The sequence below is a fragment of the Lottia gigantea genome, assembly GCF_000327385.1.
Source record: "Lottia gigantea unplaced genomic scaffold LOTGIsca_56, whole genome shotgun sequence".
NCBI lineage: Eukaryota > Metazoa > Mollusca > Gastropoda > Lottiidae > Lottia > Lottia gigantea.
In genome coordinates this window covers 1605487-1621121 of record NW_008709919.1, presented here as the reverse complement: position 1 = coordinate 1621121, position 15635 = coordinate 1605487, and the positions used below count along the sequence as shown (strand labels likewise).

The window sequence follows — 15635 nt, the reverse complement described above, 5'->3', positions numbered from 1 at the left end:
CGCTTTCTTATTCGCAACCATACGCAATGGAGTGAGGGCCGCTTTAGATTGAGAATTCCGTTCAACAGCAGTGACAAGAACTTCTACATCAAATCAAAATATTGCCAAAAAAAGCGTACAGCACTACCATTTTCCAATCTTCACAATGTCAAGCTATTACGACCTTATACATTGACTCCAAAAGCCACATTTCTTGTATCACATAATGCATCGATTTCATTGGGTTGTTCGCTTGCGAAACGAAACAGCCAATCAGAACACTTGACAGACAGACTTTTAACATTATGACTTGGTGTTAACAAACATCTTTTCGAGGCCTATGATCCTGATTGGCTGTATTTGCTAGCGTACACATCAATCAATTCGCTGCATTTACAAACTTCAATGATACAAGAAAGGCAGCTATTGGAGTCAAGGTATAAGCCAAAGGTCGTAATAGCTTGACATTGTGAAGATGAGATTTTCCAAACATCATCATTCGATAAGGAAAATCATTCCCTTCATATAAACGGACAGCAAATGTCAAGAATTGTAGCTTTTCAGGAGGAACATCAGTAAATTCGATAAGGGGTTCCTTATCTTGATAAAAACATGCACTCTAAAACTATAATAATATATCTTTTTGTGTATTAAATGAAATTTTTGTTCCATAATCTTCTGGTAACCATGCTTATCGTGGAGTTCTGTCACACGATTGAAGGCCGTTTGACTTCAATGACTTGTAACTGTCAGTTACGTTTTTATCTGGCTATCAGAAGCAAGAGAAGTTCTCTCCGCTTCAATTAAAACAATCGATTTGGTTACATTCTGCAATGCAGGTGACTGCAGTTCACCAGAAATCCTAAGGCCGTTAACAATAATGCAGGAGATATATCATAATAATGAAATAATATTTAAAAGGCGATAATAACAGCAATCATTTTCCACATCCAAAAATATGTGATATACTGCTTACTGATATATGACTGACTAAATGAATATACAAATAACTTAAATAACCAAATCTTTCTCCATATTTTATGTTTCGTTAATTGCACGTTTTATAGTGCACATATCATTAATAAATAAATAAATAAATAATAATAAATACGAATCTGTATATAAATAAATAAATGCTACACATATTCAAATAAACAAATAAACAGATACAATAAATTCCCCTATTTCACAATAGAATTGATACAGTATCCATCTGTGAATATCAAAAGGATTATAAAGAGGTTTTCTAAATTTGTGTATGTGTATGGGAGAAGCTGGTAACTCTCAACAGTAGCGGAGCAAAAAGGTGGGGGGGGGGCATAACTAGGTTAAACATTCGGACAAACTCAGAAGTCTCGCCCCATCCCCTCGCCCCCTCTTGCACGTAAGCCTTGCTCCGCCATGACGTCAATCGCGCAGGACGTTATGTGATAAATTGCTGTATTTGTTACCACTGGGAAATGGGAAGTTTCTTTTTAGGAAGTTTTAATTACCACTTGATTCTATTCGGGACACATTTAAAAAATTAGTATAGACACATGTCTTCAAGAGAGAAATATACTTTATTTGCATAGTCCAATATACGATTCAGTGTCCCACACTTATACGTCATATGAAGTCATAATTCGTAAACTCGAGGTAATTTTATCTGCTCGAGTTCTTCAGTAGAAATCTTCCGAGCATAAGTTAATTTAACGAATGCTATTTACTATTTCGGAAGTAAAGAAGTCATAAAACACTCACTTTTAGCGGAATTGCTATACGCTCAGATGTTCTGATTGAAAATTGGAATGGTACAAATTGATGCTATCAGTGTCTCTTAAGCACATAAAAAATTTAAAAAACTTCTTTACAATCCCTTGAATAGACCTTCCACATGATGGATACAACGTCACTGCGGTCGTATCAACTAAACTCGTCTCTTTACCTTGGCACTTGATGTTTCATACAAAACTAATCGGACAGTCAAAACAAGGTGAGCTGAATATCTATCACATCCATATTAAATGAATTAAGCTACAATTTTCCACTGGGTAATACAAGAGTCGGGGCCTCCAACAGCTATTAAATATTTCCCATCAGACGAAAAGCACAGAGAATGGACCTTCATTATAACATACATGTGGCAGTACTGAAATTAAAAAAAAAACAGTATATAATTTACGTTTACATTTTTAGGGTTTTACTCAATCGCCTGTTATTCGCTGTATTCCCTTCAGCAACGTACTAATATCACAAGGCTCGTTCGATAAATCCCAACAAAATCCCTACATAACTAAAACAGGGTAGGTATGCTCTGATTCTTATCATAACTAAGTGTCGGAACTCAGTTAGTGTTTTACTGATAGTTTGGATAGGGAATAGTTTTTAGCTCGATGTAACTGAATGTGAAAAATTTCCAACTCACCGCTTTCTGAGTACAGGGGTATTGAAATAACCCAATATGCCCCGATGAATATCCCACTGCTACTAAAGACATAGACGAGTTCAGTGACAAACAGGTAATTTCTGTTTCTTTTGAATTTTGTGAACACCACACACCTGTAACAATGTTAATAGAACATTAAGTAAAACATAGTCATGGAAGGGTGCCCTGTTCACTATCTCTGGAAGCGTTTAGATTTTAGACGTGGTGTACTTCTGAATTACAAAAATTTATATAGTTAATCCTTATATTTTGCAAATTGGACCTATACTCTTAAAAATAAATTTCATCAGGCAATTCCTCATCCACTAAATATTTCTTTTACCGACTGCGAGAGCTCAATTTCAGCTATCCATATATCTTTTCAAAAGTACGATCCGAAATCAGTTCTCTTATAATTTCAATAAAAATCCCACTGGAACAATCTAAACTTTTATCACTTTCAGGACGTCTTAGTTTTTTAAATAACATGATGTTATTGGTAATATGAGGGGTTAAATGTTAAATAATGTTTTATTACCTATAAGATTATGATCCACCATGCAATGCTGTGTATTCCATGCAATATTTTCTGTTTTCTTCCAGTCAAGTCTCTCACATGTGGTACCATTCCCTGAAACAGCAATATTTTGCTCATCTAGTCGCTCACATCAAGATATGTGAGTCAAATGTCTTAAGCAGAGTTTGGAAAAATGCTTTTCATCCGCCAAAAACATTACAATTTGATGCCGGTAAAAGTGGTTACCGTTTGAAGTCTGCCGGAAGCGTTCCGATGAAAAACATCCCCCCCCCCCTACTGGAACTAAACACCATACACCATTGACCCTTCGGGACAATCGAGTCTGGCCTGAGTAAAAAAAAAACAGTTACAACCTTGAGATTCCCAATTTCTCAGATAAGTAAGGGAAAGGTTGTTAAAAAGCATGATCGTAATGCCAATTATAATGTGAAAATCATAAGTCAATCTAGAAGAGTAGACACGAGAAACTTAATAACTTCATAATAACGAGTATGTGATAACCATTCTCAAAATCCCATTAGTCTTTATAGCGTTTAAAAGCCAATTTTGACAAAATAATGACAGCCAAGACAAGGGCAATAACTAATAACACAGAAAACTCGTCAATTTTGAGATATCAGCAGTACTGGGTTTCATTTAGCTTTCTAGGTACCAGCGAATATTCTGAATCGCGTAGAACTTGAAAGTTCTGAGGGACAAGTAATATATCCGGAGGGGTAATGATGCCCTGTGTTTACTTACAGTAATGGAATTGGTCGGTCGGTCGGTTTTGGTCGAGGGAGGGGGCAGGGGATGTTGGTAGGGGACTTGCCTTGTAGCTATGGGCCGGATTTGCCTGCCTACTGACAAAAAAGGGCAAGATTGAAGGTTTTGTTCACCATCTTTGGGGTTGATTTCAGTCTAGAATATAGGTAAATAGTCTTCAGAATTACTAGACCTGTACGAAAAGCGCATAATCCATTTAAAACTAGGAATTTTAATTCTTTTTTTTGTGTAAGGATAATTTTTGATTAACGAGTCGTCAATGTCATTAATAAAGAAAGCAAATTTTACTATTATCCGTTCCTTAGTCCAGAGTACGATTGAGCGCCATTTAAATGAACCATGACCGTTAACTTGAAATGAAAAAAAAATTTACATACAGAAAAATTGCTCAAAACACGAAGAGCTAGTGCGTATATAATGTGAACCGTTGATTTTTTCAGCACTCCAATCTATTCCAGTTATACTTCCCTTATGACCCTATAATAAAGATTTAAATTATAAATTTTTTGACAAGTTTTGGGCTGAGATGGTACATGTATAGTCTACCATTCGAGTCAACAGTCCACTTTACTTTGAAGTAGAATAAATAGTATTAGCATCTATGCAAATTGAAATTACAATATGTTGATTACTACTAAAACTACCTAAAATATAATGAACTGGTTGTGTTTTGAATCCGACCCAGATAAGCAGAAATATCTACAGTACAAACGCCAAGGATCGCCTTATTCGAGATATACGGCGATGACGATAATAATCTATGCAGAGATCTGTCATGAATTATATATTACTCTGTGTTGGTAGACTAGAAGATTTCCCAGCTGATGGAGCTATATATATTTATCACTTTTCGTCATGAAAATTGCACAGTGGCTTTTATGCAATAAATATACAAGAAAAAGCTTTGTTTGTTAGAACTAACCCGTTATGAACAAGACTTATAAAGTTATGTAGTTTAGTCAATATTCGGTTAATGTAAAAACTTCATGCACATTTCAAATCACTTAAAAGATGAAAAGCATCCAAAACACGTACCCAGCATTTTCCAATACATTGCCAACTTTCAACACCATTTGCATTGTCTCTATAGGCATAAACAATGACAGCACGTTCTCCACCACCTACAGCTATATACTTTTCATCTAAAAATATAAATATATGTAAAAGTCGCATTAAGTGTCAAATACCAGGGTATATTTTGAAGTATTTATCCACAGTCTAAAACTGGTTATTGTGTTTGAGAAAAATCTCAAATCGACAGTTTTCAAGAAAGATACATGCAAATGGAGCTAAACAAAAAACAAGGATAAAACCTATGGACTTTAATGGAAAAACAAGTATCATTTTAAATTTAACAAAAATTAATGAATGTGTTAAGAAGACATAAATTTATCACAGTGGCAAAAACTTCTTCGTTAATGTAATTTCAGGACAGTAAACCAATGAGTTGGGTAAGCTTAAAAATAAATGATGGTATGATAATAAACTCACCAGGCGACAAGGCCACTGCAGCAAGCTGATCTTGTGATATTTTTCTATGTAGAAGTTCATTTACAGAGAAGTTATCTGCATTCATTTCCATTATGACCAAACTGAAATGAAGTTGAGAATATCCTTTCAGTGACGTCTTTTCAGCTAGAAATGAGATTCACTCAGAAATGGATACAAGTTAGTGGGTTCTTTACATTGGCCAAATACATGTAATAAATCTTTATGGTGTTTCATAATTCCAATGAAACAATCAAGTTTGTGCAACGTTTTTCTCCAAGGTCACCAAGCACAAAATGGTAAAAAATGATAGGAAAATGTATATATAGTTTACCAGTCTGTGTCTGAGGACGACGGGCAAACACGTCGAAACGTTGAATAAACTTTAACCAGTGATTGTTCTTCCATAGAGCCGTGTCTATCTAAGGTGCATATGCACTATAAATTTTCATTCGTAGAATCTTTAACTATATCACCACCATCCTCTGATAGATTGTTTTAGAGGCCATCGGCTGGTATAGAGTCCGATAAGGCGGATTGTATTTATTGGATTTATAACCCGTATCTCAGAAGATGATGAGCTTTTGAGCCACCCAATTAACTTCTCCCAAATCTGTAGATACATCATCTTGCAGACCAATCAATTCGTAATTATAACGTCATCCATGTTACTTTATTCGACACGTTAAAGCAGACTTTTTCTTGAATTGTCGAACATTTTGAGGCACTTGCCTCCTTATTCAGATTCATCGCGTGATTAATCTGATCGCTTGATGACGTTAACTCATTCAAATAGAAATGTTTTCCTTTCTAATTACGAGATATGGAAATTGATATCACATGTATAGGACTTGGTTATTGTTATTTTAATTAAAGGGATTGTAAAGAGGTTTTATAAATTTTCCAAGTGATATCGCATATATTGCGATAAGTGACATCATCAACCACTTATTTTTTTGTGTAATTGCAGGAACCAACAGATGTTTGACTGACAATTGGATTGGTGAAAATCGATGCTATCGGTGTCCCGAATCAATCAAAACATATTCAATGTAAAGGCAAACATAATATCTATAGACAGAGAGGTCTGTCCCTATTATACTTACTGTCCATCTTGTGTTCCAAGACAAAGAAGTTTTCCATTGGTACCACAATCTGAGCACAGAAAAGTTGATCCCTTTAAAAGTAAAAAACATAGTGATAGCCCGCTAGTATGTTTCTATCTGTATATTTTTTGTAGTTAGAAGATTCCAGGGAAGATTACCTGTGGTAACTGGATTTCAATAAAGATTTATTATTATTATGTATTTTTATTTCGTGAAGGAGACCCCCCCCCCCTCCCCCTCCACCCTACCCTAAAATCTCTCCCATTTAGCTGAAAATCGATAATTTCATGCGGTGTAAATGTAAATATTTTTTGATAGTGTACAAAGTATCACAATTACTCTTACAAATGTTAGGTTGGGTTCAAGCAAGAAATAGTGGAATTAGAAACCTCACAAAACTGGACGTAAACATTTCACCTATTGGCTGTTTACAAACCAAAATAATATGTTTACCTTCATCACTAATTTCCACGCGGGTTCATGGGCGCTTGCATTAAATTTACATATGATCCCATCTGTACCAGCTGTCAAAAAATCAGCATCTAAAAATGATCTTAAAATTGGACACAATCCCTTTACGTTGTCAAAATGGCCCTGAAATATACATGTACATGGCATTAGCCATAAAATTAACTAACCATCCAACATATCCAAACTGTTGATGCAAAACCAACGAATGAAGTCACTGTCAAAGGAGTGAGAACTTGAAGTATTCTGAGTCAGAGATCTTTCTAACAACTGCTTCAGCTTCGATTCGCATTCCACAAGGGAGCTTTCCGAATCAAGCAGTTATCAAATGACTTGAAATGGAAAAAAAATGATCCGATGGAAACTACAACCAAAGTTCCATAGGCAGACTAGTCTTGGGTGGGTTTTTAGTATATGTTTGATATATTTCAACTAATTAAAGAGTGAAATTCATCGAAGAACTAACGATTGCAACAAAACGAAAATGCAAACGAGAGCAATCAGCAAGCAAAAATGGAAATACACCTCTTGGATTGGACTAATTGACAATATTTATGGTATACTTTTATGCTTGCCATATAAAACGCATGGGAGTTTAATGCCAAATTTTTAATATGATGATTCGTTCATAATCTTTGACCATACCTGTGTAATTGGTAAAGTGTCCATTTCCGGTGAATTTTCGACCAGATTATTGCGAACTTTGTTTGTCATTAAGATTGAATTCATAGTGGTTCCAATCAGAAGTAAATCTTCAAATATTTGAATCATTCGTATTCCACCTTCAGTTTTGGTCACCTGTTGAACAAAATAGCAGTCGTGAGTCTGTAAGATCGATATTTCAGTAAATAGGCATGACATACAATTACAACTAATGGCTAATTATTAATGAAGTGGTTGTCCATCCTTAGGAAGTGTAATTATAACGAGCCTGTTATTGAATGGATTTAGAGTGCACAGGTCTCAAAACGAAATGAAGGGCTGAAAGACAACATGATTTTTATACTGAGTTTTGTCATACTGTCGTCACATTTTTGTCCTTATGCCTCTTTCCAGTCGTCCATCTAACGGACACTTTTAGTTACCTTATCTATATGAGGCATTAGGTTGAACTAACCCAAGTTAAATTTCACAGCATTATTGATCATAATATATTTTTTTTTGCATAAATCCAAAATCGGAGAGTACTCGGCAGAATTGATTGTAGGAGTGTTGTATTGGTGCCCATCTATGTCAATCTTCTGTTTTTGGCCTAGGTCTTCATGTCAGGCGGTGTATAAATGCAAGAAGTACCAGATGATCCAGTCGCCTAGAGGGCCTCTAATGATCAACCCTGTTCACTGAATTACTATAGCATATTCTCAAGGCTGATGAATGTTCACTACTTAATTCTCGTCAATCGACTTCAAACTACACTGTGGAACATACGAACCTCTACTTGCCACATACTGTCCATATTTTTAGACCATTCCCAGCAGCATAAATAACCATCTCTTCCTCCAGTAAACAAGTTGTTCTTCAGCATCAACAATGTGAATATTGGTCCCTTGAAGTCAAGATAATGACGTATAAATGGCAAAATATATTCAGCAAATCAATTGAATTGCTCGAATATATAGATTATCGCAAAGGCTGATAAAGGTTTCTTTCCTGAGCCTTTCATCAATGGATCGCGTAAAAACAAGAGGTATTATGGTTTTGCTGCTTGTTATTTCTCTATATAACTATTACTTACATCATGGCCGTGTTTGACAAAGTTCGTTACTTTATTGCCACCGTTCCCCCAGATATATATGGTACCATTCGAGTCGCCTGTTATAAGATCGCCATTTTCATTATGACAGGCACATATTACAAATTTAGCTCTCAGATTGTTCTGCAATGAAAAAAAACAACATAAAACTTATGCATGCATTTATTCATACATCATATGAATATTTCTGATAAGGTATTTGTATATGGATATGAAAAAATATACCAACTTCATAATTTGCTTGTGAATATGGCAGGATAGTATTTGCATCTATTTTCCACCATGCATGATGTTCTTTACCCACAGTTACTACCATTTCAGGGTATTTGGCATTAAAACTTATATCACATATTACGTCGACTTGTATCTGAAAAGAACAAAATTGTATCAATTGCTTTTACTGTAGGCATTCAAATTGAATATTTATCAGGGCCATAACTAGGGTCTTTTTTCTATGAGGCAAAAATCAGTTATGTCTGGCTTGCGATAGTCTTCAAACAGTAACCACCTTTACCATAGATATCAAGTAAACAATATATTTAGTGGATATCATGTAAATATTTCTAATTTCTTTAAACAAAATTGAGTTTTTGTCAAATTCTGTGGTTACGACCCTGCTTATACGGCCATTTATAAGTTTGCTGTAGAAAAAAGACTGAAGATGCATACAGAATTATCTTTTCTAACTACTAGCTGACAAATTCTCTTGGCACAATGACAGTTTAATGAGCCTAGAATAGTCAAGGGTTATTAAATCTGTAAGAGATGACAAAGGCACAACATTGATAAGGTCCCTATTGTTTAGAGAGTGATAGTTATGGAAGGGTGGATTCGAACTGTAAGTATCAAACTCAAAGCAATTCAAGAAAGATCAATTCCATGTCTTAGTCAATGGCCTGTCTGTAGACGGGATCCCTGGGGACCTTAGTAGTTATCATTAAAACATGGTTGTTTCTATAATAAAATTTGAAAAATACCATAACAGATGCAATCTGAAAACCACCATTAGTATTCCAAATCGACAACCTCTTTTCTGTTCCGTTATCTACAGTTCCAAGTACATCCTATAAAAAAATAATTAGATCACATAATTATTGTAAGGTTCTAAAGACATTTTGTCTTTGATGATTTCAGATACTTGTATAGCCAGACAGAATAAAATTCATTAAATAAATGTATCTATGTTGGTGAAATGTCAAAGAGTTCATTTTGACATTTTTCTCATATAACATAATATATTTTAACTTCTACAAAAGCACGACTTTTCTGTCAAAAAATATGTCTTTATAACACAATCGCCGAAAATACAACCAGTAATTTTTGGGTGTAAACCGTACGTTAATATAAGCTTGTGATAGAAACAGTACCAGTCTACTTCACCAAGTACTTACCTGATTCTCTTGAAAAGATATAATTATCACAGCCTTTTGAAAAATACCATCACCAATTACACGTAGTGTTTGTAAATTATCAGCTCTCCAAATTCGAATATGTGCCTAAAGAGTCCAAAAAGAACTATGACTTAATGATTTTCGTTAAATGTAACTTTCGCAAAGACCAACGTTAGCGTGAATACACAATGGGCAGGTCGTTAGTGATAGTATCTGAAATAATGTTGTTCATGGCATTATTACTTCAATAGAAAATTGAAAGCCTGGTTTACACCGATCGCTGAAAAACTGATAGAACTTTTATTTCTCTTACCTGAATTTCTTTATTCTCTTTTGAGCATTGTTGTCCAGATGCGACTAGAAGACCGTCGTTGTGAATAGCGATGCTGAATTGAAAACAAATTGCAAAGTAATTGGTGATTTTTTGGATTGAAGGAGACCCTTCGCCTTTGGTTGTGTTTAATAAGCTAATGGTCTGTAAATGATACGAATTTAACTGGGAATAGTGCAAAACAGTTTGTCACAGTGTAAAATAGCTAAGCATTGTACAAAACAGTTGGGCATAGTTCAAAACAGTTGGGCATAGTTCAAAACAGTTGGGCATTGTACAAAACAGTTGGGCATAGTGCAAAACAGTTGAGCATAGTGTAAAACAGTTGAGCATAGTGTAAAACAGTTGGGCTTAGTGTAAAACAGTTGAGCATAGTGTAAAATAGTTGAGCATAGTGCAAAACAGTTTGTCATAGACAAAAACAGTTGGGCATATTGAAAAAAAGTTTGGCATAGTGAAAAACAGTTGGGCATAGTGCAAAACAGTTGGATATAGTGCAAAACAGTTGGGCATTGTGCAAAACAGTTAAGCATAGTGCAAAACAGTTGGGCATTGTGCAAAACAGTTAGGCATAGTACAAAACAGTTGGGCATTGTGCAAAACAGTTAGGCATAGTACAAAACAGTTGGGCATTGTGCAAAACAGTTAGACATAGTGAAAAACAGTTGGGCATTGTGCAAAACAGTTGGGTATAGTGAAAAATAGTAATAAATGTACAGCACTTTTGACGTATCGAAGAGACGATGACAGAAACAAATGCCTTTGTTAATTATCTCAAAATTTGCTGTCATGAAATTTATATTCCCGAATGCCTTTCACTGGTGAATAATGTAATGATCCTATACTACCAACCTCTTGACTTCTGAAGTGTGTTCTGTGTAGTGCCTTTGAGTGTGTGAACTTCTTCTGTACAACACTACTATATTGGAGATGAAATACACGATATCTTTACCATCTGATACGTAAATGTTATTTCTACAGTCGTTACCTCTATAACCATACCTACAAAATACATATTTAAATTTATTAAAAGCTTATCGTAACAATTTAAGATTGGTTCAGAAATTCAAACGAAATCTAAATACCAAGCAACAATATTTTTCAACATATATGTGATTACCACATCCTAAGAATCATTAACTACAACCATTGCAATAAGTTGCTATAGTATGGTTAGATTTGTAAACTTTATCGATTAACGTTACTTATTCGCACGAAGAGATAACTATTTTTTGTTAAAGATAAACAATATTTGAATTAAATGACTGCAGGCAATCTACTTTAACTGTAACCATATATTATTTTAGTATTGTCAATAATTTTTCTATATTGTTGTAGCGTTAAATCCGTATTGATGATCTAAATTAACATATTCACTTATTCCCCCTTGATCATAACAGATGGATGGAGTTTTACGCTCTACTTTTCTGCATCTTGTGGGCAAGTGAAATTTCGCCAGGACAGGGGCATTAGCCTGCTCTTTTTCCATTTCCAACAGTCGAAGGATCTTTAACGTGCACAGCATGTTGCGCATGGGGCCCCGGTTTATTGTCCTATCCAAACGACTAGACGCTTTATCCATGTCAGCCCCTCAGAACCCTGGACCTTCAGGTTAGCGAGCAAGCGTTTAACTCACTGAGCCAACAAGGTCCTTTATCATTACAGGAAGATTATACAAGATAGCGGGCCATAACGATACTTACACCCATTCCAACTGCATACTCTCCCTGGGATAGTCTATGAAGCCAACTGATTCGCTTAACCCTTCAGGTCGGTTGACTGTCAATAACTTTCCATTCACATTGAATTGCATCTTTTCAGTTTCTGGATAATCTGAGCTGTTTATTTCATTCTCTTTTGCTACAAAAGTTTGAAGAATATGAATATACATCTTTTTATCATTAAATCGTTCTGAATGGAAAGGACTCTTGCTTGAATCTGACCTTATCTTAACATGAAGTGCCAAATAGGTGCCCCGTGCAATAGAGGTCATATTTTGCATAGGCGAAAATGGCTGAAGTAATATATTAAGTCGGTTAATCAAATTTTACCATTTATTTCTTATGGGATTGGAATATCATTTTCATAATAGTAATGATAGACTATAAAAAGGGGCACATATAAATTTATTTCCACAGTGAACAATTTTTATCTAAGGTTTAGGACAGTTTCTGTTGAAATAAACGTAGAACTGCTTTTGTATACCTGTCATCTCGTTCAGATCTGCTTTCCGTTGATTTGCTATGACAGTCTTTTCCCTTTGTATTGTTGCCTTGAATTAAAACACATTAATTATGAAGACATATCTGTCATAAAGGAAGCACAACGCACGACCTAAGTTTCTTCATGGGAACGTTTTCTTTGTGGCAGTGGTTCCCAACCTTTTTCAGCCTTCAAACCCCTGGAGCAATCACGTGGACCTTTCACACCCCCAAAAATTTGCATCATGTGATGATGTGAGGTGCTCTCTCTTTTAATGAGTGATAGATAACCTCAAGACGCATGGAAAGATTTCCGGTCTTAGGCTTACCTTTCTGATCAGTTGAGAAACAATTTTGGTTTTAGCACTGCTTGATAATTCATCAACCACATCTGGATTGGCAACATTCTTCTCCTTTGCATTATTTTGTATTTGGGAAAGCGCCGGATTTTTCTTCAACGCTTGCTCTTGTGATCTCTTTAGAATCTGTATGAAATCTGGCCAGCTAAAATTGATAAAAGAATTGATCAAATTGTCCAATTGGGTGTTATAAAATGGCCCTCTATCGCATATAAAGGTAAAGAATTACAGAGCATTAAAACAAAGCCGGAAGAAGACAAACGATCATATTAGAAAAAAGGTGTCTGATGCAAAATCCACAGTATATGTTCGGGATGTTCACCCCTGTCCACATGCATATCAAGACAATAAGAACACATTGTGGTCTTCCTTTTTTTGCATCATACAACTAAACAATATCGTACAGTATGACAATGCATATTGGCAATCTTCCTCAGTGCTGTAAATGCATATAGCCCAAGGTGTAAAATGTAAATATGATCTCTAAACACAGTCTCACCAGCAATTATTCTTTCCATCGCTGCAGAAGTTAATCAATAGTTTTAATAATGCACCATAAACCGGTAACTTTATTTCCGTACAATACTGCAGAACCTATAAATCAAATCAGTTTGCTTTAGTGCCAGTTGATTAGTCGCCCCAAAATACACGACAATATTGGAGAAAAATTCAATATAATGTCGATTGACATAGACGCAGATGATCAATCCAGGATATTAGTAACATTTTGATGTGAAACTAACAGTTTTTTCCCTTTTGTATTGGTGCTTTTAATAATAACACAAAACAATTATGAAGAGAAATGTCTGTCAGAAGGGAAGAATAACGCACATTGGCACGTTTTCTTCAATATGAGACAAAGTATCGACTTGGTCACATGAAAATCCAATTTCCTTATCAGAAAATCTGACATGATTATCTCAAGAGTAATTTTGACTTGGTGCCGAAACCTTTCTGCCAAAATTGTTAGAAAGCACTTTTCGATGTCCAATATTTCATCGATCGCAAACAGCATTCATAATATAGCCTACGACGTTCCAGAACGGATTTGGCAATTCCGGAGCAGATGCAATCTCGGAGTAATGACTCCAAGATGCAGTGGAATAAAATTAATATTTTTTCAAGAGCAAAATAAGTTGTAATAAGTGTCTATAAAATTGGGCGAAAATCTAAATTTATACTTTTTTCTCTAGTGCAGTAGTTTCGAATTGAGGGTTTTAACTCTGAAAGACTATACTAACCAAGTCTTTTTGGATTTTTCCACTTTTATCGGGATCTAAATTATCAAATGCTTCCTGTACACCCGCAATATCAAAATATACTTCTCTTTGAAGGAGAAAATTTTCAAGACGGACTAAAATTATTTCTCTACGATTACCCTGCAATTGAGCAACTTTTTTCATTTTCCTCTGATCTGAAACGAATGGATTGAGAGTAAGTACACCAGCAAATTATTAATCTTATATCATCTTGGTTTAACTTATTGTTAATTTCTTGTGGTTGTTAATAAAACTCTCTTTAACGCCGTCTCTTTTAATGCTTGCATTTATATGATTTGAGAAATTGAAAATTAATAGCAAAATTCAACGAAGAGACATATCCAATATTCAATAAAATCATAAAATATTGAATCAGTGAAATATAGCACATTTTACTATAGTGAACACCGGATTAACGGGAATTTTACATAGTATATATTTCGTTCCCAATAAAAAGCGTGCGGATATCGGGGTATCGGCAACCGGATAAACGCGGCTCAAATGTACCTGATATCCTTATTTGTAACAACAAATATGGACAGAATGTTGGGGCCAGTTTCGAGATCTGATGGATTAATATAGCTCACTTAAATCATTTTTCCAGATTGACTAACTGATGATTGGAAGCAATTTTTGAGAAACTAGCTCCAAAGATACGATTTTGAACTTACAAGCCCATCATTCTATTAACGATGCAACTTGCGCAAAATATTCAAGGCATCTCTTTATAGTAAGATATAGTTACCCATTCCATCTTTACATTGGTTCAATTTTTTATACATCCGTTCAAAATCAATTCCATGAACGTCTTCAAATGATTCTAAAATAACTTGCGTGTGGCGGGGAGACAAAGTTACATGGTTTTCCTGTAAACAGTGAACTAAATTGAGCCCAATTGAATAGCATTGTCTAAAGTGATATCGTCTAGTTGAGTTTCCTTTATCAATAGTGCCAGGGCCTAAAACAATATCCCAGAACGTTCTTGGCATTGTTGCCACTGTGATCGTAAGATATATGACCAAAGATAGTTATCTTTCATCTGATTATGGTACTAAAATCGATGAAGATATACAATTTGGTAAATTGCCTTAAGTTAATCTGAAATAAGTTGGTGACACGTTTAATTTAAAAAACGTTATGTTGGTACATATACCTTATAGTTTTCTTTAAGTTTTCATTTCAATGTACACCATATTACCCAAAGTCACCATATTCTGTCTCTTACCTCGAAAGCATGCTGTAAATCCTTCAGACTGATTCGCAGTTCTACAGACCCATATCTTCTCAAACTCATATGAATGGCTCTAAGCCGCTGTCGACTTGTATTGGTCAGCTCATTTTTGAACAATTGGAACAATTTGATATTTTCTTCGTTTTGGAAATCCATATTTAAATATTTCTGAAATGGAATTCGCTCGTATGTTTAAGGATTAGGATGTGAATTCGGGGTTGGCTGATACAGTACTTTCTTTACCAGTGCAGAAGGACCAAGCGAAGCACAAAACGAAAATAGGCTACTTTCACAGTATGATTAATGTAAATGAACCGAAGCATTACATTTCCTCTGCTGGCTGGGCTAGAGAAAACGAA

General features: G+C 35.1%; 1 protein-coding gene across 1 annotated transcript; it reads right to left on the bottom strand.

The window, feature by feature from the left end:
• Window positions 1-1524: 1524 nt before the first annotated feature.
• On the bottom strand, window positions 1525-15432 carry LOTGIDRAFT_234886 (hypothetical protein; the record flags this gene model as incomplete). Its single annotated transcript, XM_009063254.1, has 21 exons — window positions 1525-2110; window positions 2387-2520; window positions 4067-4166; window positions 4725-4831; window positions 5181-5281; window positions 6284-6354; window positions 6737-6877; window positions 7397-7549; window positions 8184-8297; window positions 8487-8627; window positions 8677-8871; window positions 9482-9568; window positions 9896-10000; window positions 10209-10281; window positions 11079-11228; window positions 11930-12086; window positions 12432-12498; window positions 12757-12931; window positions 13286-13380; window positions 14028-14165; window positions 15271-15432. The coding sequence occupies 21 exons, from the start codon at window positions 15430-15432 to the stop codon at window positions 1991-1993; spliced, it is 2586 nt and encodes an 861-aa protein (XP_009061502.1). The 3' UTR covers window positions 1525-1990.
• Window positions 15433-15635: the final 203 nt, after the last annotated feature.